The 22,036-nt window shown below is 37.8% G+C and overlaps 3 protein-coding genes and 1 long non-coding RNA gene across 9 annotated transcripts; 1 reads left to right on the top strand and 3 right to left on the bottom strand.

The window, feature by feature from the left end:
• Positions 1-655: 655 nt before the first annotated feature.
• On the top strand, positions 656-2,098 carry CAO (chloroplast signal recognition particle component (CAO)). Its single transcript, XM_086591846.1, is given in 2 exon segments — positions 656-1,161; positions 1,164-2,098. Coding segments are annotated over 2 exon segments (1,188 nt in total). The 5' UTR covers positions 656-761; the 3' UTR covers positions 1,952-2,098.
• Positions 2,099-2,422: 324 nt separating this feature from the next.
• LOC147520265 (cytoplasmic tRNA 2-thiolation protein 1) lies at positions 2,423-5,519 on the bottom strand. Its single transcript, XM_086591845.1, has 10 exons — positions 5,266-5,519; positions 5,080-5,194; positions 4,854-4,996; positions 4,601-4,720; positions 3,927-4,039; positions 3,746-3,838; positions 3,598-3,638; positions 3,248-3,314; positions 3,005-3,116; positions 2,423-2,765 (listed from the first exon to the last, which is right to left on the bottom strand). Exons 1-10 carry the CDS (start codon positions 5,368-5,370, stop codon positions 2,604-2,606), a joined length of 1,071 nt encoding a protein of 356 aa, XP_086447971.1. The 5' UTR covers positions 5,371-5,519; the 3' UTR covers positions 2,423-2,603.
• Positions 5,520-7,327: 1,808 nt separating this feature from the next.
• Positions 7,328-14,687, bottom strand: LOC147520266 (Ubiquitin-like superfamily protein). Its single transcript, XM_086594258.1, is given in 21 exon segments — positions 7,328-7,625; positions 7,978-8,034; positions 8,036-8,131; positions 8,477-9,109; positions 9,983-10,228; positions 10,339-10,493; positions 10,566-10,842; positions 10,845-10,852; positions 11,019-11,142; positions 11,262-11,333; positions 11,441-11,605; positions 12,111-12,262; positions 12,371-12,440; positions 12,515-12,706; positions 12,859-12,937; positions 12,939-12,942; positions 13,041-13,178; positions 13,575-13,682; positions 13,988-14,129; positions 14,249-14,370; positions 14,496-14,687. Coding segments are annotated over 20 exon segments (2,868 nt in total). The 5' UTR covers positions 14,363-14,370; positions 14,496-14,687; the 3' UTR covers positions 7,328-7,589.
• A 741-nt stretch (positions 14,688-15,428) lies between these two features.
• On the bottom strand, positions 15,429-19,851 carry LOC147520267 (uncharacterized). 6 transcript variants are annotated; one of them, XR_015212568.1, is made up of 3 exons: positions 18,442-19,844; positions 15,860-17,554; positions 15,429-15,773 (listed from the first exon to the last, which is right to left on the bottom strand). It is a non-coding gene; the product is annotated as an uncharacterized LOC147520267 (long non-coding RNA). The 6 variants fall into 6 exon arrangements; XR_015212564.1 differs by having other exon boundaries at positions 18,306-19,844; XR_015212567.1 differs by having other exon boundaries at positions 15,860-17,116; positions 17,332-19,841.
• Positions 19,852-22,036: the final 2,185 nt, after the last annotated feature.

Raw genomic sequence — 22,036 nt, forward strand, 5'->3', positions numbered from 1 at the left:
CTTCATTATTAGTTCCAGCCGGAAAAAAAATACTCTTGCGAGATGAGATTGAATATGTAAAATACGAGAGAGAGAGAGAGAGAGAGAGAGAGAGAGTGTGTGTGTGTGTGTGTGTGTTAATGTGGAGACAATCAAACGGCTATTTCATAAGGGAAAATAGTCAATAGCTAAAATATCAACATCTGTTATACACAAAATTGACGGAGTGGGAAGCAAACTCAAATGATTTTAAAAATGGGGGGTTTAGTTAAGTCAAAATTCCTCTACTTTTTATACAACAATTTATACATTGGTCTATATTTCACTCTACAAATTCATTTAAGACTTGATTTTTTTGTAGATCTTACCTTCTCACCATAGAAAACATCTCTACAAAAATAGACTCATTTGAAAATTTCTAAATATGTCAAAAATGGATTGCAAAATTTCAAATCTAGACAGTTAAAAAAAAAAACACATTTTCAAATCTATTTTTGGAAGGGTATAGAGATTTTGAAATTAACTAAAATTGTGTGGGTCCGTTTATAGAGTGTGGATCCCGTTATATTTAATTTTTTATTTCAAGGCCCAACCCATGAATCAACCTGTCAAAACTACGTATAATCTAATTACGAAACTGACCTGGAATATAGAGTGGGCACTTGGATGGGGTTTCTTATCCGGAATCTCTCACTTCTGAGCCTCTTTTGGATCAGTCGCATTTGTGTCCCATGCCGAACTCCTCTCCAAACCTACTCAACCAGTAAACCACTCAAACACTAATGGAAGCTCTGTTCGCAAACTCTTTCTTTTCTCGTCTCAAGCTCTACTCGACACCCAACACTACTTCTCAACCCACAACCAATCCAACCTTTCTACCTCTACGTCTCCGCAATTTTTCAAACTTCAACTTCACAGCTTCAGCTGTGGACAATCAACAATCACAAAGAACCTCATTCTTCACTGATCAAGATGAACTCGTTAAACAAGATGACGAAGAAGAAGAAGAAGAAGAAGCATATGGTGAAGTTAATAGGATTATAGGAAGCAGAGCTGCCCAAGAGTATAAAGGAATGGAGTACCTCATTGAATGGAAAGATGGTCATACTCCATCATGGGTTCCATCCACCAACATCTCCAAAGACGTCGTTGCTGAGTACGAAATGCCTTGGTGGAATGCAGCCAAAAGGTTGATGAAAATGCCCTCCAAAATGTATTAACTTCCGAATTAGAACAAGAAGAAGCTAACCAGATAGGCGGTCGTGATGTAAATGCAGTCGACGAAGATGGGCGCACTGCACTCCACTTCGTTGCAGGACTAGGCTCTGAGCCCTGTGTACGGCTACTAGCCACCGCCGGAGCAAATGTGAATCATCAAGAAATACGTGGTGGACTTACAGCTCTACACATGGCAGCTGGTTATGTTAGACCAGGAGTAGCAAGAATGTTGCTAGAATTTGGGGCAGATCCTGAGGTGGAAGACGATAAAGGGCGTACACCCTTGGATCTTGCAAGAGAAGTTTTGTTATCAACACCAATAGGAAATCCAATGCACTTTGCAAGAAGATATGGACTAGAGAGCGTGATTAAAGTTTTGGAAGAAGCTATATATGAGTACGCAGAGGTGGAAGAGATATTGGAGAAACGAGGGAAAGGTGATAAGGTGGAATATTTGGTAAGGTGGAAAGATGGTGGATCAAATGAATGGGTGAGAGGGGGATTTATTGCAGAGGACTTGGTGAGAGATTTTGAAGCTGGATTAGAGTATGCTGTTGCTGAAGCTGTGGTGGGTAAGAGAGGAGGGGAGGGTGGGAAGAATGAATATTTGGTGAAATGGTCTGACATTGATGAGGCTACTTGGGAACCTGAGGAGAATGTTGATTCCGTGTTGATCAAGGTGTTTGAAGAGGGGGAAGCAGGGAAAGGTGCGGAGTCATTGCCATTAACAGCTCAAGATGTAGTTGATTCATAATTATTAAGTTTTTCTCGATCTTCCACTTGTATTTTGTTGAGTGAGTAGACAATTAATGTTCATGTCAATTGTATCTCCAGTCCTTCAAGTTAAAAAGCTTTGATGCAGAGAAATGCATAACATCTGAAGAACAAAATCATTTGCGCACTGGTAAACTGTGTCAATTGGAACCACCAGGGCATTGGTTCTTTAGAGTTGGAGCAGTTCAGCTTCTATCATTCTATGAGTGCACCCAATATTCCAAGCAATTTACGATCAAGTTAACTATCAGTTCTCAGTGATGCCCCCTTATCAATCAGGGTACCCAGTCAGTGTGTGCAAACAATGAACATGACTACACTATATAAGCAATGGGTACACGCCTGCACATGAAAGACGGTGCCCTTTTCCGCAGCCTGAGTATGGTTTTCCTCATTGCTTCACCATACTTATTCCGCAAGAAAGGGTAATAGTTTTGGTGCTCTCCTCATGAAAGGCAGAACTGAAAATTTTGGTATTTAAGCAGACAGTAATAATTTCACACATTATCATTTTATACAGGAAAATCGTAATAATATTACATCAATGTTTTGTTTCAATGGCCTGTTACTGTTAATGAACACATAAGCATTAAGTTGTGTTCGAAGACCTAACCTACTATGGGCATCTCACATCAGAAGTCCAAGGTTCCGCATTGTTTGCTCTGAATGCTCTGCGCTCCATCTGCCTTCTCCACCCCTGTCATATGACCATTAAGGCCTCTCGTTCTGCCAATTCCCAGCCTCGGCAATCCACGATTTAATCCCTCCAGCAAAACACATGCTTTGCACCATTTCTGAACACCAATTTATTAGAAGGTCGGTCATTACGACATTACCTACATTTAAATAAAGTAAAGAAAGACAGTTCTCCGAATAAAATGAGTATTATAAGCCACTATTTACTTTTAATATTTCGAACATTATAAGACAACTTTCTGAATAATTTGATTAAGATTACAGGGCAGGCATTGCTGCGGGCCACTTTATTTTTCATAATATATTATACAAGAAAAAAGGACAACGAAAGACATACCTGGCTAGAAATGTAACCACAGCGCTCACATGTCCCCTGCTCTGGCATTTTTGTTTGATTGGAGATCCTAAAACTCTCTCCTGACTTAATGATATCTAGTATGGCTCTGGGTCTGCATGGGTAAACTCATTTACTTAAAGCACAAGCACAAATTCTAATGCAGAAGTGGCTACTCAACCGCCATCATAAATCCTATTTCACTGCTAAATTTCAAGCTGATACGCATATTAGATAGCATCACACCTGATTCTTTCCAAATCTTTAATGAATTCGCGAGCAAAACCACGATATGCATTAGGTGAATAAATGCCTGACATAAAAACAAAAGAGTGTTAGATGGATGTAGATGATGGATCTAAACTAAAAGTTAGTATTTGGATTTTGTCCCATAAGGTCATATAGAAAAAACATTTGCATGTGTGTGAGCAAAAAACCTCAGTGGTAACTGTGATGGGATAATTCAATACCCCGACCATTGGTTAAACGGTATTGGGTTTCGGACCAGTGTTGGGGAGTAATCCAAAGATATCAGGGAGTAGATGAACAATATATAGGAAATAGACAAGTGATTGAAATGCAAAATGACATCTTACATTCAGTGGAAAAGTAGTCCAGCTTTTTAAAATATGCATACGTGAATATCTGGTCAAGGTTTAGCAACAAAAACTAGACAACAAGGGATTAAAGTTACAAATGATGCTAGCAGTTTATCATAAATGAATACTTATACTGCAAGGATATATAACAATCTCTTTCTCATAGGTGTATTTGAAAGGTTTGCATCTTGGAATTGGTCCATCTTCACCTGTGACTATGGAAGTACATCTACCCAGCCTACAAAATAGAAACCATTTAGTATGTTTAATATACCAAGAAGAAGCAACAACTAAAAGATAGCAAACGTTTATAGAGGACGGCTTACCTAGCAATGTCACCTCGCAAAATATTCAAGAGAACAGTTTCGGCAATATCATCCGCATTATGCCCGGTTGCAAGCTTGTCTACTTTCAACAGAGCAGCACCTCGATCAAGAGCCTTCACATATATCAAGTTTCTCTACTGTGATAATTGATTTTTCTAGTGTAATGTAGTTGGAAACCAGAAAAAGAAAGAGTATTTCCAGATGGCATGTTCAGAACTACAAAATCTAAAACATCAATTTCAACTGCTTTTTGTTGGCATAAAAAATGAAAGTTTGTGTTATTCATTGTGAAAATTCTGGGAAAGTTAAGGTCTAACCCTGTAACTAGGCTTTTAAATTGTCAACCCATTTTCCCCTCATATAAACAAAATGAAAAAGTACTTAAGAATTACAAAAATGGTAAGTTTCAAAGAAAAGCTTCAAATTCTTTCTTCAGCTTCAGATTGTGGTTGGAAGTCGTAGCACTGAGAGTGAGAAGTACAAGCACACATTCATAAAGCCAATCTGGGTGTTTGGGGGAGGGATTTATTCAAAATTTTCAAATGTATGCTTTCCATTTTATTATGGCATGGAGGATTACTTCTATAGCTATCAATTTGTTTCTAGTAATGATTAAAAAAATGCCGCTTGTAAAGAAGAATCAAGGCAAAACCAACAAACAACAAATCCCATACCTGACGCCGAAAAACCCCGCAAAACGTGCAGTTGTTTTTCAAGCCTATCATCTTCACTATTTCGTCCATTGTCCATCCATACAAGTCCTTGTACGAGACAACTTTAAGTGGCAACCCATACTGAAGAGAGAGCATAAAGAAAGGATTAATGTGAGCACAAAGTAACATGTCCAATGCTTGTTATATATACATCAAAGCGAACCATGAACAAAGAGCATTGTGCGGATAATAATAGTGAAGAAGTTAAGACTACCTGAAGTTCATTTCTTTTAACCGTTTCAAGTGAATCATCCCTATAACCCGTGATACCTTCATCAACAGATAAAAGAAAGAGATCGAGTCCATAGTTGTGCCGCCTATTCAATTCCGATAACACATAAGCAAGGACAGTTGAATCTGCATAAAAAAATAATTGAATACTGTGTTTTTTAACCTTTCCTATTTGAAGAATTTTAATAACCAGATAATTTTGATATTACCTTTACCACCAGAAGCACCAATGCCAATGCGTTCACCGGACTTGAATAACTTATTGTCAACAATGACCTTGTGAATCTCATCCTCAAACACAGCATAAAAGCATTCCCTACAAATCTTTAAGTAGAGAAATTGGGTTAGTTTAACTGTGAAGTTAAATTGGATTAGAAGTAGAGCACACACCACACCTGTTCTAGGGTTTTAGGTCTTTTAAGTGCTGGTCTCCTTTGGTTACAGATTGAACACTGTCGACCACCTGTCTTTTTTGGCTTTGCTGCTTCGCCGATTTCCATTTTTAGTGGTAAGGTGATTAACTGATTATGGTTTTGCAAAAGCTCAATTTTCTTCGCACCTACAAGTCTACAACAACACAGGCCCGGGTCTAATAACGCTTTCAAAATAAGTTGCGTGTTAGTGATGGACGATCGACAAGGCCCAAACATACGTCAATCGGGCCAGACTCGATTAAGTTTGAATTTTTTTTGGACGGAAGCATCTCTGTAAACAAATTACCAATAGAGGCAATAAACGGCAGAAACTGTGCCAAATTTAAGACCCTTCTAGCAATTCCATTGGAATAACATTTTGGTGTTTAGAGTGTTATATAGCTTTTTAACAGCCCATATAACACCCTATTAGACTTGCTCTTAGAGTTAGATTTGGCATAAATTCCAAATGGTAGAGGCAAATTGACACTTGATGTCTCCATCTAGAGATGCTCTGCTCTAATATCTTATTGCTATTGTAAATTTGGTAGTAAGTGAGAAGAAAAAAAGAAATCTTAGGGCCGAAAAATAACAAGTTTTTGGGTAAATTTGTAATTGTACAGTTGTACATATTCGTCCCCATAAGGTATTTGTCTTAGTTGTGTTGTTGTCCCATCAATGAATGAACATTTAGATCTTTCCCAGGGTCTGTAAAGAAGTGCATATGTTTGTCTAAACAAACTAGCAATCACACAATCGAGCGGATGGAAAACTTTGGAGCTGGCTACTCATAATCATTGTAACTTGGAATGCTATTCATACCGCAAGAGAGAATTATCTTAAAGGTGAACTAGTATTACCCTTTTACTAGATGAGCCAATTAGGATTTTCTCCTCCCCCCACTAGATGGCTAATTAGGGTCTTCTCCCTAAACACACGGTCAATTTGGATTGACCGTTAAATTTCAAGTCAAACAACTGAAAATTACACAAATGCCCTCATTATTTTCAAAAAACAAATATTCAATTTTAATTAGGTGGGACAATTGTATTATTTTCAGCCATTTGACTTAAAAATTAACAGTAAAACCAAATTGACCGTGTGTTTGGAGAAAAACCCTAATTTCCCATCTAAGGGGGGAAATCCTAATTGGCTCATCTAATAGGGGGTTAATACTACTTAACCCTTATCTGAAAGTCTCAAACAATCACTCAGAAGAAGTATAAAATTTAAACACGGGTGGAGAAAGGGAGGGTCTAGTCTTCTAGAATTCAAAAATAAAGGTAAATCACTATATCGCCTATAGCTTTCCAGAATAACTTTCCAGATATTTAGGTATCCTGTATGCCAAGCTCTCCAAGACTCCAAAGTGTCGATAACTGTGTTCCTTCGACTTAACCTGGTTCAACCGGACAAAAATAAGTCTAGACCATAGACCATCAGCATATCCCCAACACTACCTTAGTCCTTAGAAAAATAAATTTTCTACTGTGAAATAAAGAGACGGTATAAGTTTATGCGCCAGAGACCAGGTAACCTTTTTCCCGTGTCTGGACGAGCATTAGGGAACAACTTAATGGTGCTTCCTCATTATGGGTCGAGTCTTTCTTCATTAGCCGTGGGCAATACGACTATTCCCCAGCAATAATTAAATGAAAAATGTTCTTAGAAACATTGGCACGCCTCCCTCTATGGCCATATCCAACTGGTGTCATTTTGCTTGCTTGCATGTTGTAGGGACGAACTTGATAAATAATAATACCCGGGGGGGGAGAATATGACACCGCTACGGTCGATTGTGAATGCCAAAACCTCTAAGCTGCTAAGCTTCTCTTGGCATCTAAGCTTTTAATTTCTTGAACAAGTTATCCTCAAAGCTCCCTCGTGTAAAAACTTGGGAAAAAAAAAAAAAAAAAAAATTGGGCACAGGCATTCTCTAACACACATGTAAACCAATGCACCACACATGTTTTCACAGAACGGGGGCCAATGTAATTTTGAGGAAGGAATTTTCACAGGAAACTCAAGTTACAACGGAAGGTGTCAATCGAAAACCATGAAAATCTGAGAGAATCTCTAAATGTTTCCTCCTGCCACAAATCTGAAATAAGCACAGTGGAAGTTGCTATAGAACATATCCTGATTCACGAGTTAATGAAACCAATTTGAAAACCTTGATATTGGCAACTGTTACCAGCTATTGAAATGATACATATAGAACTACAGAACATGTAATATGACTACATACCAAACCAAGAGAAAATCAGACAAAAATCTCGTCTGAGACCTAAAATCAACCCCAGTCACTAAGGCATATTACGGTGTAGCATCTCCATGAATTCCTGTCAGAAAAAATTTCCTTCTTTAATCACACAACAATAAAAAAAATGTAAAATATAAAATTGCCTCGCGAATATGGATTAAACTGGATCCAAACTGGGACCCGAGTCCCGACCATTCTATGTCAGTCTTTACCATTTCCTGACACCTGCAACACACAAGGAAGGAAGCATCGAAAGGCATTCCCCTCTGGCGTGTCTACAAATTCATTTCAGGTAGCAGACATGTTTTGAATTTTAGAAAGAACATCTTAAAAGCATGTATGTAAAGCACTTTTTCACTTTTACAAATTCACCGTATACTGCTTAACACAAGACAAACTGCTAAGAATTTGTGAAGAAAGAAAGGACATACATTGGCAAGATCCTCGTTGCTGCACAATTCTTCAACAAGATCTTCAGAACCTTCTTCACACCGATAAACTAGCAGCATGTTCCACCACACTGCGGAAAACATCTCCAGGTGGATCATTTCGCCCAATACTCTGGGCAATTTGTGGAAGATTAGTCTGCAAGTATTAGAGAAAAGGATGTGTTGATGGATCACAATGAGGCAAAATTGGCCAATCAAGTAGCATATTTCAAACAAATGAACCGGACGAGCCAATTGAATTAAGCTATTAGTACTTATCAACGGTAAATAATAGAAAGAGGACGATGGAACATGAAGTGAAAACTAAAATCATTTATTTTTCTCGGATTGGTGAAAAGATATCAAGCTGACTTGGATGTAAGATTCAAAAAATATAAAAAGAATAGTACAGTAAATCTATGTAAAATGAAGTGCATATCACTTTCAAAGGGTGCTATATCCTAGTCAATGGAAGCAAAAAGGGTACCAGTAAAGGAAAAACCTGAGAGTTTTGGTCTGGTTTGTCAACTCTAATTTGCCCACTAATATTACTCTGTCGCTGATCCCTAGACTCCAGACCATGTGAAGGTTGATGAGAGGTGGAAAGCCCGGTCAGAGCTTGTGAGACAAGGGGCATCATTTGTTGAACCATTCTTGACAAATCTAATCCACCACCCTGACCCCTTGCCAGTTCTGATAAGTTACCAAGCTCTTGGCCATCTACTTGTTGGACAATCTGATTGAGTGTATTCCTTATTGAGGGGCTTTGAGTAAACTGTTCCAGCATGTTTCTCAAACCACCAGGGGAACCAATCCCTGCTTGCTCCGACACCCCAGCCAATAGACCATTCAAAGCGGGACTATTCAGAACTTGAGACATCATGCTTGCAGCATCAATCTGACCATTGGGATCGGGTGCTCCTGCTGGCAGATTCTGCATATACTGCCCAATTGCAGGAGATGGTTGCACTGAAGGACCATTTGCATCTCTTGTATTTGTGTTGGAGCCATGAGAAACAAGAGATCGCAAAATCTCTTGGCCAGTGGCAATGGATTGCTCATTCTCACTAATAGGTTGAACAAGGCTTGTTCCACTAACATTCTTCCCTTGAGACCTCACTTGCCTACTCCGTCTCTGCAACATTCAATCATTCAACTTGAATAGAAAGTAACAAAAACATGAATGTTGAGCTACAACAACAAACAAAAAGCATAGGTTGCATTGAGGCAGTAATCATCAGTTGCTCAAGCAGTATGCTACTTAGAGTCATCACAGTCGGCACAAACTGAGGCATAACCAAGTACTTGTAAAATTCAATGCAAGTGTCAGTGATTCAAGCGCGGTGTGAGTGTGTCTAATTTGGAAACACCACCCAGTAAATGTGAGTTACAAGTAAACATTGCAGCTATTTTCAGTAATCTAAAGTTTCAGCTTTCATTTTCTTAATTCTTTTCATTTTCATGGATAAGAAAGACTCGACCTTCACTTTGTAGTACTCTATCCCTAGGCAATCTATGTTTCACAAAAGTCTGAAATTCACAAGAACTTGAGAGTAGTAATAGCACTTGAATAAAAGGCTTTTTATTCTTTATTAATTATTATGTTCTCGAATATTTTCATTAAAAAGTTAATTAGGTATTTATTCTGCCCTTTTCTGCATAAAGATTGAAGAATACAAACTGGAAGTCAATTTTGTTTGAAAGAGAACAAATTGAGTGCAGAATCAAATATACATCATCAATCTCTAGATTTCATTGATTAATCCCTTCAATGAATTTCACACTGACTGAGGTCAAAGTCTAAGACTTTAAGGTGGAAGTCTAAATCGGAGAAAAACATAAGGTGTTAAGTAGGGTTTAAAAAATTTCAAAGATTTGGCCTTCACCAATTGAGTATAGACCAACTAAACAAATTTCCACCTGAAGGACACTTGAAAGGCAGGTGATCTTAAATGATATCTGATATTTAAGCATTCCAATGAGATTGCTAATAAAAACACCTACATACCTTCGGCGGCTGCAGACCTCCCAGTCCTAGACCCAGAGGAACAGCTTTATCAGCCGCAAGAGGTTCATGGATGGGACTAGATTTTGAGTCTTCCTCAGAATTATCTTCTGATTTGACAGGGAGAGAATTTTCTCTGCCAGGGGAGCTAGAAGGGAACCCTGTTGAGGTAGACGATGATGCTTCTTTTGAACTCTGGATGCCACCTATCTCCCCTTCTTCCCTACTAGCTTGGTTGCATTCAAGTTGCTGCAGGAAGGTACCAATGAATCTAGTTTATATCTAGAGTCGCATGCATGCATTTTACGAACGCATAGAAATATGTCCTACGTTTAAACTCTGTTTTCAAAGTAATCTACCTGCTGGTCTTCCCTTTCAGAAATACAATCAGACGAGGAAGCTTCGGATTGATCAGCTCCATTAACTGTCAGGTTTTCTTGTTGAGGATCCTTTAGATTATTGTTTGTTCCAGTTTCACTAGACAAACCCTGACGAGTTGAATCTTCTGATTGTCCTAAAGACAAAAAAGAGTTTTAGCGAATCTATCCCAGGAACGTGTCCATTTGAAGCACTAATTTCTAGTTACCTGATGGAACCTGATTTCCTCCACGAATACTATCAACAAGATTTGTTAGCTGAGCATTGATTTCCGAAACAAGATTGGAAACAGATTCGGCAGGTGAATTGCCTATGCTGGGTTGTGGCGTGCTTGATACTTGAGTACTAGGAATTTCCGAATGGGGCGGATGACTTTGGTTATTCTGCTGAGTCCTTGCTTGAGGGTGGATAGCATTTAGAACATTGTTTGCTGCCTCTCCAGGAGAACGTACTGCAGCAATGACATTCCTCACACGCGTGTTGAACCTGAATCACCTGAGCGAGATCCATTAGGATATTCCTGACGAGTGTGTTCCCCATTAGTTGCTCTAGAACCAACTGATGAGACATCAGCATCAAGCTAATCCAATAAGGGATACACGAGGTTTGAGGACACGTTACACAATCATACAAGTACGGAGTTTTACAAAGTGTAACTCACCCGCGTGTATATGAATATTTACATTCCTGAGGGCATCTCCTGGGCCAAGAGGACCCATTGTTCCAGGAATTGCCTGAGAAGAAGCAGAACCACCAAACATGGAGCTGGTCTGGAGTGGAAAGGGCTGCAAGAAGTGTTTGTATGAGCCATAAAGCACAAATTCACATACATATTACGAACATACACTGGAAAGCTTGACAATGGTGGAGAGAGGAGAAATGGGAGAAATGGAGAAGAACTAACCTGAACCATTATAGGGCTTGGCCCAGATGGAGATACATAAACAGCTGGTCCTGTGTTCACCAGAGATTCAGCCTGCAATAGAGGACCAAAAGACGTGCTAATGAATAATGTTTATTAGATTAGAATAAGACATTAAAACAAAAAAATGAGGAAGAAAAGCAATTTGAAGGAAAACATACAGGAGACTGCCCCATCCGAAGTGTTAAAATTGTGCGGCCAAGCTCTAAGAGAAGAGAACCTAAATGTTGCATTGCTAGACCAACTTGTACTGATTCAGTCTGAATTTGGTTTCGAACAGAGGAATCATTGGAACCTCCCTCACTTTCAAGACGCCCAGCAATGTGCTACAGAGCAAGTTAAAAAATGGAAGATTAAAAGGAAAGGAGAAATGCATCTGAAATAGGCATCCGCTATAACTTCCGTATTTTCAATTCAAAAAGACACAAGATATTAACTTATGTTGCCATAAAATAATTACACAAAACCATGGTATTATCTACTTCTTATTTGCTGAAAAGTTAAATATTTGACTCTATCCATGAGTAAAATGAGTGTGTCTGAAGAGTAACATGGGTTATTGCTTTATATGAAACAAGACATCCATGTGTGTGTACTCCTTAAGTATGGAAGGATCTGATGTGTTGTGAGAGCGATCTCCACGGTGCGAGGAGCCGGGATGTAAGTGTGAGTTTTGATATCAAAGATACAGATAACTCAACCCTACAAGCAGCAATTGCACATATATACAAAACGATATTAACCAACAATGACATCTACCTACGCTAAATACATCCAAGGAATACTAGTACAATCATTAAAAATTTCAAATACAACAAGTGAGGGATGTACAGAAATTGCAGCTACACCATGACCACTAATAAGTTGTTGTGCTCGTCTCAGAATGACAATCAGTGCTTCAGGGTAGGCAGTCCCGTCCATTAGAAGGTAAATCTCCCTAGGTGAATCTTCAACATTAACGGGTGAAGGAGATTGCCAATACCCTGCATATACCACAAAATTCTTATCTTGATAGCCAAATAAAATCATTATTTCTGTCAACCGGCTTAGTTTGGAGGACTATTCAATGGACACTTATTTTAAGGTATTACCTGTGGCTGATAAAGCAAGCTCCATACGGTTCATAAACTAAAAAAGAGTGTGTAAAGCATCAGGAATGGGCTAAAACAAAAGGACAAAATTAAGTATTTAGTAAATACAATACAAAAGCAGAAGGAACTCGGGGAGGAGCAAACCATTTGAGGAGAAGGAACAACCACCGCAGCCCCTGTCAAAGGAAATGGCAAGGACTGGTTCACAGAACTGGAATGGACGATGGGTGAATGTCTGCCCAGGTGGCATGTGGTTTGCTGCCTGGCTCCCACCACCACTATTTCCCGTGTTCTATCTGTATCAACTCCTTGAGAGGTCTGACTAGAACCATTGGACTGGAAGACGAAATTCTAATCATTTAAAGGCCCAACAAGACTAATTTGAAATTAGCCTAAAGTGCACAACATTGACAACAGCGCTATTGCAAAACCAAAAGAAATAGCTCCTTGAGAGGGCAAAAAAGAAAGAAAAAAGGAACTTTACTCACGGGCATCCCCGATGAGAGATTGTTAGATCCACCAGTAGGAGTCTGACTACCAATTCCGATAGAATTTAGGACCGCTCCAATAATCTACAAGAAAAGGGGGAAAATGAAAACAAAGTTAAATTTATTTGTTATAATAAACTTATATACTGCACTGGCACGCTGCTGAACTGTGAAGAGCTTACCCGAGAAAGATCGCCTGGACGAAAGATCTGGACTACTGCCTTCACCACCTTGGTCCCCGACATTGAAGGTTCCAAGAAGTACACTGTGTGAAACTTGACCAACCCTGTGACGTGGGGCTCCAGAGCTAGCATCATTTCCTGGTCAAAGCATCAGTCAAGTGCTCGTAAATCACTGTTTGATAGGTATATATATACAGTAACCAAGGAATCACATTGCTATAACAGAACGGATTATGACCCATGTGATGCAGAGATTGGCTATCACACATGAAATTGATCAGCATTTCGTAGATTTACAAACTCGAATAGGCAGCAGCCTCTCTTCATAGACAACTAAGAGTGTACTATATCCATGGATTGGACTAAGATTGATCAGTACAAATGTGATACCTACCCATGAAATACGTAGTGAAGCTGCTTCCATAGAAGGTAAACGATTTCAATTTCACGAATCAAGAAAATCCATGATTGTACATCCTTTTACAAATACTAATGTCAAATCACCAAAAGATACAATCAAATAAGAATCCATACCTCGGGTGTCGCTGTGCCCACTGGCCTCCCCAGAGTTTCCCCCAGTTGGAGTTTGTGATTGGACCGGCTGCCTTACTACTAGATGAAGTGTATGCCCACCTTCCACATCTAGGTATTTGTCAGGGAACCACAGGACTATGGAGTGACACAAAATACATTGAAGACATGGCAAAAAATAAAATTATGATGCACAGTTGCACACTAGTAGGTCTGTCATACACTACAACTAGAGGAAAACCTTTTAGACAGTGAAGAAAATGATCTGCTAAACACATTTCAATAGTGTTAACAAGTACGATATATTGATCTGGAAACAGAAGAATTGGCAGTGAAGTTTTCACTTGTTCCACATGAACCAATGGCACAATGTGAGCTTCAGTCAGCTCCAAAAATATGAACAGGAGATATCTCACAATACTAAAAAATGGTAGGATACGATTTTTCGGAGAGTAGATGATCATCCTTTAAGACCTTCCCCCTAAAAATCAGCCGTTGCTGCTCAACTGGAACACCACTTTGACTTGCTACTTTCTCCTTCAATGATGGAACTGGTATCTGCAAAAGTAAACAAATTATAACAGATGCATTCAACCTTCAGTACACATGTTCTTTAAAATTGTTTATAACAAAGTTATCACAATATTTAAAAACATAAAGGGGCTAGAAAAGCATACATTTCGGTCCACTCGAAAGCGATAAATCTGTGAATCCAAGGTCTTAATGTTTATCTCAACAATTGATTCAGAGGTTTCAGTGTTGGAATTTCCAGTTGCATTTTCATCCGCCATGCTATCAACTAGAAAAACAGATAGAAATTGGAACAAGCAAAGTGAATAAAAAAAAAAAAAAACAGGGCGGTGTGACTAAAAAGCAGAAACAGTTATTTGGTTAAAAGAAAGTATAAACGAAAAAGCAACTTACACGACAACTTGGACTAGATTGATCGGATATATCTTATCTTTAATGAAATGAACTCTGATCGTAATAGAAATGAAATGATGAAAATGGATGGTTGAATTTTCAGTTTCGCATGTGTGAAAAAGAAACCCTGTAATTTGGAAAAGGAAATTTTCTGAAGAAAGTGTTTTTGTTTTTTGTGTGTTTGTATTTTAAACGCTCGGTTGGAATCTGGATCCGGTAAATATCCAATTGACTAATTACCACGCCACCATGGAAATATATCGGACTTGGTATTTCCGATATTATATCTTCTGATTTTTTACCTACAATTCAATTTTAAGTTTAAAATATCATACCGGTATTCAAACCTATCGAATTAGTGTGCAATATCTCGATTTCCACAACCAAAAAAATTAAAAATATATATAACTAGATACTGCTGAAGCAGTGGGGCTAAATGGAGGGTGGAAAAGAGAGAGAGAGAAATGGGTTTGTGAGTGGGGAATGAGAGAGTTAGGGTTTGGTTGAGAGGGAGAGGGAAGAAAGGAGGGAGAGGAAGAGAGACCAGCTTAGTTTTTGTTCGTATAATCCCCTTCTGCCCAGATCGTTTGCTCCGCACACTTGATGATAATTGGGCGTTTCGAACTTTCGAGTTTCGATAGGCAATACTACCAACTTTTCAAAATTCCTACTACTCAAATTTTCAAAATTCCACACGAGAGTTATTATTTACTACTGAAACTCTCCCACAACACTTGGAAAATTGTTTGGTCAATATTCATACTGACGTACATGAAAGTGATGAAATCCAAACTCACAAACTTTATGCTTTGAGCGACTCTCTAGCGCCATAAAGTTTTCACACCACCACACAGGGCGGCTCTAGAAAACTTGAGGCCCTAGGCGAAAGCCCACATGAGGACCTTCTACTATTGAGTTATATACTTATATCTGTGCAACTCTGAAAGTAAAGATTTTGCTATATTACTAGGGTTTAGAGTACTCACAAATACAAACCATTGTCCATACCATTTTTTTAGTAACATGGTCCTCTGTAATTATATGGTTTGGAGTTTAGACGAACAACATGACTTAACATTGAAAACAGATTCAGTAAACAAAACTTAAGGGCAGATTCAAACTCAAGCAATTTGCAGCAGAGTTCAGTATTGCTCCTGGCAGTCATTGGCCTCCAGGGCAAGATGAATGACCTTCCTCAGACAAATGTTCACGTAATATACATGAAGGGGGTACTGAATATGATATGCTCATTTCATCCAGCACTGTTTTCCAATATTCCTAATAAAGAAAACAAGGAGAACATAAACTTTTGCCCCGACATATTCATAACTCATATTAAGAAAAAGAGTTGAAAATAATAATACCTCTGGGTTTGAGACAGAAAAATTCTGGAAGTCAGAAAAGCTTGATATGGGATCAGTGTATTTAGAACCAAGGAAATTATTTCCATGCTTCTTTAATATCTGCCCAACATTTATTAAAACAGCTTCCTCACTGTGCTTCAGTACATGTACCGTACAATTAGAATAACAAACTGGTAACGACAATAACTTGAAAAAGAGAAAATGGATAGTACTTATGGGTCAGGAAACCAAAGCAGCCCCATCCATCCTCTGGCTTCCCATAACAGTCTCATCCCTGTTACCTTACAGTTGATTAGTTTCTGGTGGTCTGCGAATTACCGCAAGCACTTACAAAACTTCTTGTCGTCTGCACTTAATCAAGGGCCTTGATACTTGCATTGCATGTACTTCATCAAGGGCCTCAATACTTGCACTGCATTGTGCATGCAACCTTTCTGTAGGTTACCACTTACCCACCAATCATTTAAGGAACCAGCTCTTATACTAGTATCCAGGTTTTATTTCTGATCTTCCATCTGTGAAAGAAGACTTTTAGTAACCACCTATCCGCGAGTTTGCTCCCGGCCTTAAGTGAAAGATTCCAGCCCTGAAGCCAGACAGAAGCAATATCACCGACGGACCCGCCAGATATTGTTTCCCTGGCACAGACTGTGAACGTAGGTCAACACTTTTCGACTGCTGAATCTATTAAAAGTGTACCTGGGTACTCTGAAATCTGAATCCCTGATTCACGTCAAATTGCAGGCCAAAATAAATACGTCTCTTCATAGTTAATATCAAAAAGAGGGAGAGGGAGAGGGTTAGTGTGAGTGACTCTATCCTTTACGTTATAACAAAGCCAACCAGTTACGGCCCCTATAATAATGCACCTTCATGTGATAAATAGAGAAGAATGAAGCAAGAGGCAACAACTTTCCGAATAAATCGCCCAACTTATCCACATAATGAATATATGAAATAACACTACCAACATCAAATCTTGAACCATAAAACACTAATCCTGATAATTTGAAGACTTTCAGGTCACAACACCTAACGAAACTGGCCTCACTTTCTTGTATCAAGGTCCGACAAGGCATAACGGTTGTCTGGGTATGTATGTATGTCAAGCGTGGAGGTCGTTATCCAAAAATTAACCAAGAACTACGTATGAACATTAAAAAGCAAACGCCAGATCCAGGTTACCATTATAATCCTCCAAGACGCTTTGGTACATACCATGGTTTTGTCGTCATTTGAGCTATTTTGTCCAAGGTGCTGCCAATTAATACGGTAAAAAAAGAGAAATCACATAGCAGAGCAAGAAAATCACACCAAAAATAAATAAATTATGATACGCAGAGACTTTTTTCAAAGAAAACTTCTGAAACTTGAATACCAAAACAGGTGAGAGGCTAAATACGACATTACGGGTAACGCTAGAGCATGCTGTCTGGAGGTTCATATGACACCGAAGTAGAAAGTAATCTTACTTCTCTAGGTGACAGTCCCACCACAAAAACACAGGATCTGTGAAAGTGGAGCCACATACACAGGGACAGCAAAAGTTGCCCCATGAACGAATCATAAGGATGAATCATTGATTCCCTGTTCCTCATCCGGGTACTTCCCATCACTTCAGTGCCTATCCCTCCTTTTGTAAACGATCTTAATCAACCTCACCATGTCTAAAACAATCCTGCAAGTCCTTATCCACTGCTCCCAAAAGGACACTTATCACCACATAAATGAGTAAAGAAAAACCTAAGACATTAAGAAACTCAATAGCAAAAACTATTTAACCAAAATGATAGATTTCAAAATCAAAACTGTTCACCATCTCCAAAAGGACTCGGTAAAAAAAAATGTAGATAATCAAAACTATATACAAAAACAAAAAACATATTTACTGAAAACTTAAAAAATATAGGGAATAAATACAAAAGTAAGCTTATGAATAAAAAAAGAGAGGAAAAAGCAAATAACTTTAAAACGAATTGAACTGTTATAGGGCCAATCTGGAATCTCCTTACTAAAGGTCTAAAAAAGTGAAGAGTGGCTGAAAATTCCACAAGGACAATCTGTTGATTGCCTTCCTCTTTCATTACCAAATCTATCTTCTATACTTTTCATTCTTCAACTCCCCCCCCCCCCAAATAATGTTTTTGGAAGTCCATATATTTCCGTTGTTCCCAATGGACATTTATCCTGATGTGCTATATAGGGAGAAAAAAAAACATAAATGCAAATACGACAAATGCGTGAGCAAAATGAACGTTTAGAAACGAGAAAACTTACAAAAGTTTAAGAGAAGCGTTACAAATTCAGTAGATCCAAAATTCTGCTAGAATGGAATATTCAATTTTTTGTTGGCAACCAATACTGAACTAAAGAACCTTAACATCAAGTATCTACACAATCCCAATCTGTAAAGCTGACACAAAGTCTACAAGAAGATCTAAATCACCTGAGAAGGGCAATGTCCACTTTCCTAAAATTGAACAGTTCCGCGGAAAAACAAGAGTCTTCAATCAAATAAGATTGAATTTTCATAGACCATGAGGTTGAGTCTTAATTATATATTCAAAGTTATAAAACCAAACCTTCTTTTTCACTTTATGCCTTCTTTTCACAATTCTTTCAGACGAACCAAAGCGTAACTCGAACTCACCGTCTTCATATTACTTGCTTGGTTGAAGGTGACTTGGACAATCACAAGACAACATCAGTGTGCAAAGGAAAACATAGCATATGAGTGTGTCAAGAAACCTAAGTTCAATCAGAAATTCATTTTGAAGTAAACCCTAGAATTCATATATCAGCTATATATTAAGTATGCAAAAGAACGTAAAGTGTGTTATAAGGCTATATTCCGTATCTGATTTACTACATGCCTGCTTTCTCAATGATCATGAGTAACTGTAACCTTTGGCCACCTTTTGAATCCTGAGAAAATATACTCAAAAGATATTGGCTCTGTTTTGAAAAAGAAACAAAGTTTTTTTAAGACAAAGACCTCGCAAAAATAAACTGGTTTTGATAGAAGAAGAAAACACCATTATAAATTGAGGGGAAAAAACGGAATGTTATAAAGAAAAAATCACAAACAGAATGTCATAATCTAGTGTTCCCCTGTAGACATTCATCATATAGTTAGTAAACTTTTGCAATCGTAAAAAACACAGTAAAAAAAAGCCATAAACCAAATGTCATAATCCACCACTCCCAAAGGATATTTATCACAAAGGAGTGAATAAAAAGTAAGACATTATCTAAAGAATATTCATTATCAAAAAATACTTAACCAAAACAACAGGTTTCAAATCAAACCTTATTCACTGTTCCCAAAAGGACTTGGTAAATCAAGTGATAATAATCAAAACTAAATAAAAACAAAGGACCACGATTAGGTGAAAATTTAGAAAACATAGGGAACAAATACAAAATAAGGTATTTGGGGGGGAGAGGTCTGCAGCACATGCAGATTATTATATGCTGCAGTCATTATGCACAAAGAGATGACCATTACTCATTAAGACTTCTCAAAGAAGTAAAATAATAATAATAATAAGAGTCGTCAAAGAATCATAGAACTTCAGGACAAAATAAACAGGGGGGAGATAATGAGTCACCTTAATTTCTAGATGCAACCACAAATAAATGGTTTCAGCAACTTTATGTTTGTTCCCTAGCTTTACGTAAAATCAGTTTCAATCTCCATGATCATATGAACTTCATAAAACCAAAGTACGACACAGACAAAGAAAAACTTTCTGAAAGAATTCCGTCAAGTCCATTTTCTATAATATAGCATTTCTAGCTCACCATAATAAAAGAGCTAATTCTCTTGCTCAGTGATTAAACCAGAACAACCACCGGAAAATAATTCTATGTGAGCATTAGTCGCACTGTCATCCCACCGAAACAAAAAAATTATAAAATCTGTTTACGATCAAAAGAATTGTTATAAAGTAAAAACTATAAATACTGTACAGTAAAATACAAACCATAAAGCGATATATTGTGTATGCAGGTGAACCAAGTGAAATTACAAAATGGTCATCATAAGTTCATAACAATGTAAGTAATCCTGAAAAGATATTGGCTCTGTTTTCAAAAATAAAGAAAGTTTTTTTAAGACAAAGACCTTGCAAATAAAACAAGTTTTGAGGGGGGAAACGTAATGCTGCTATAAAGAAGAAATCATAAACAGAATGTCATAATCTAGCATTCCCATGTAGACATTCATCATATAGTTAGTAAAATGTTTTGTAATTGTAAAAAACAAAGTAAAAAAGACACAAATCAAATGTCATAATCCAGCGTTCCCAGAGACATTGGATACTTATGGAAAAGAAAATTTTTATAAGCCGTTAGAAAATAATAAAGGTTTTCCTAAAACAGATTTGGTATTAAACAAGTTTTTGTAAGCAAAGAAAAAGTAGCAAAATGAAAACAACATAAAAAATAATTGCCATAATCCAGCGTTTCCAAAGACATTTATCACTTTAAAAACTCGAAAAAATGAAAGGTTTTTCTGTTATTGTAAGAAAACAATATAAGTCAGATATCTATTGGGACTGAATTTGAAAGGAGGCAAATCACTTGGTATCCAAAAAAACAAACCAATATCTTCGGAATATTTACCCTAATTTATGTTTAAGTACAAAACGTGTTTTTTACTGCAAAACATTCATTGAGAACTCAGTAATCTCAAAACGTGTTTTTTACATATATTTACCTCAAATTATACAACTTCCATAACTCAGTAATCTGAAATAAAATACGTAGTTTGGTAAAACACTAACACTGAAAATTAAGTCTTGAACATAATACAACATATTGAACAACATAACTGAACTTAATGTTTAATGAAGTTTTAAAGACGACTAAAGCAGTGTATTTGTTGTGAGTCAAATTTAAATAAGGACAGACCTTGTGCGTTGGGCATCTTCCCAATATTTAATAGGAGAATTTTGACTTAACTCCCTAAAGTTTGATAGCGTTTTGAAAGAGAATGGGTAGAGATGAGAATTTTAACAAAGTAGAGTTTTATTGAATACTTGAAGCTAATTGGCTTCATTACAAAAGTGAGAGTGGGCATGGCTATTTATAGGCTCACACCACCGACTTTAGCAAGAGTCTAGTAACTTCTTGCTTGAGTCTTATCTACTTGTTTCTAGAGTTGTCCACTAGATATTTCTTACTCTAGTCAAGTAGATATTTCTAGTATTTACAAGTACTAGATATTTCTCATATGTTCTTACTATATGTAGAACAATATGGAGAATTCTAGATGCTAAGTGCATTAATTTTAACACTCCTCCTTAATGCACTTTGGTGTTACTCCAAGTAGATTACGAATTATCTCAAATTTTGGTCTTGCTAATGCGCCGTGAAGATATCACGCAATTTGCTCATCTGTCTTGCAATACTTGAGCTCGATCTTTCCTTTTCTTTGATGCTTCATTATGAAGTGATACTTGATAGCAATGTGTCTTGTCTGTTTATGAGATACGGATTTTTTTTGCTATTGCTATAGTGACGACTTGTTATCACAAGTGTATTTACGTAGCTTCTCTTTGGCTCGCCCATGTCCTTGAAAATTCTTCTTAGCCAAATTGCTTGATAGGCCGAGCTTCGCTGACTATGTACTCTGCTGGCAGCCGAGGGGTACCTTGATATCTTGTTTCTTAGAAGCCCATGAGAATATGCCAGACCCGAAAGAGAATGCATAGCCTGAAGTGCTTTTCATATCATCAACTGATCCAGCCCAGTCACTGTCAGTGTACCCATATAGCTTTGGGTATGAACGAGGCTTGAACCATATACCGTAATCAATCGTTCCTTGTAAGTATCTTAGTATTCTTTTTGTTGCCCCAAGGTGTATTTGACTCGGGTTCTGCATAAACCTTGATAGAAGACTTGTAGCATACATGATGTCTGGCCGTGTTGCTGTAAGATAGAGTAGACTACCAATGAGACTTCTGTAGAGCGAGGCGTCAGCCTTTTTGGACCCATCTTCTTTTCTGAATTTCTCATTGGTGACAAGTAGAATAGCGGCAGTCTTGCACCAGTACATGTTGAACCTCTTTAAGAGATCCTCAGTGTACTTCTTCTGGCATATGAATATTCCTTCTTCTTCTTGACTTACTTCAAGGCCAAGAAAATAGTGCATTAACCCAAGGTCGGTCATCT

The sequence above is a fragment of the Coptis chinensis genome, chromosome 2, assembly GCF_015680905.1.
Source record: "Coptis chinensis isolate HL-2020 chromosome 2, ASM1568090v1, whole genome shotgun sequence".
In the NCBI taxonomy this organism is placed as follows: Eukaryota; Viridiplantae; Streptophyta; class Magnoliopsida; order Ranunculales; family Ranunculaceae; genus Coptis; species Coptis chinensis.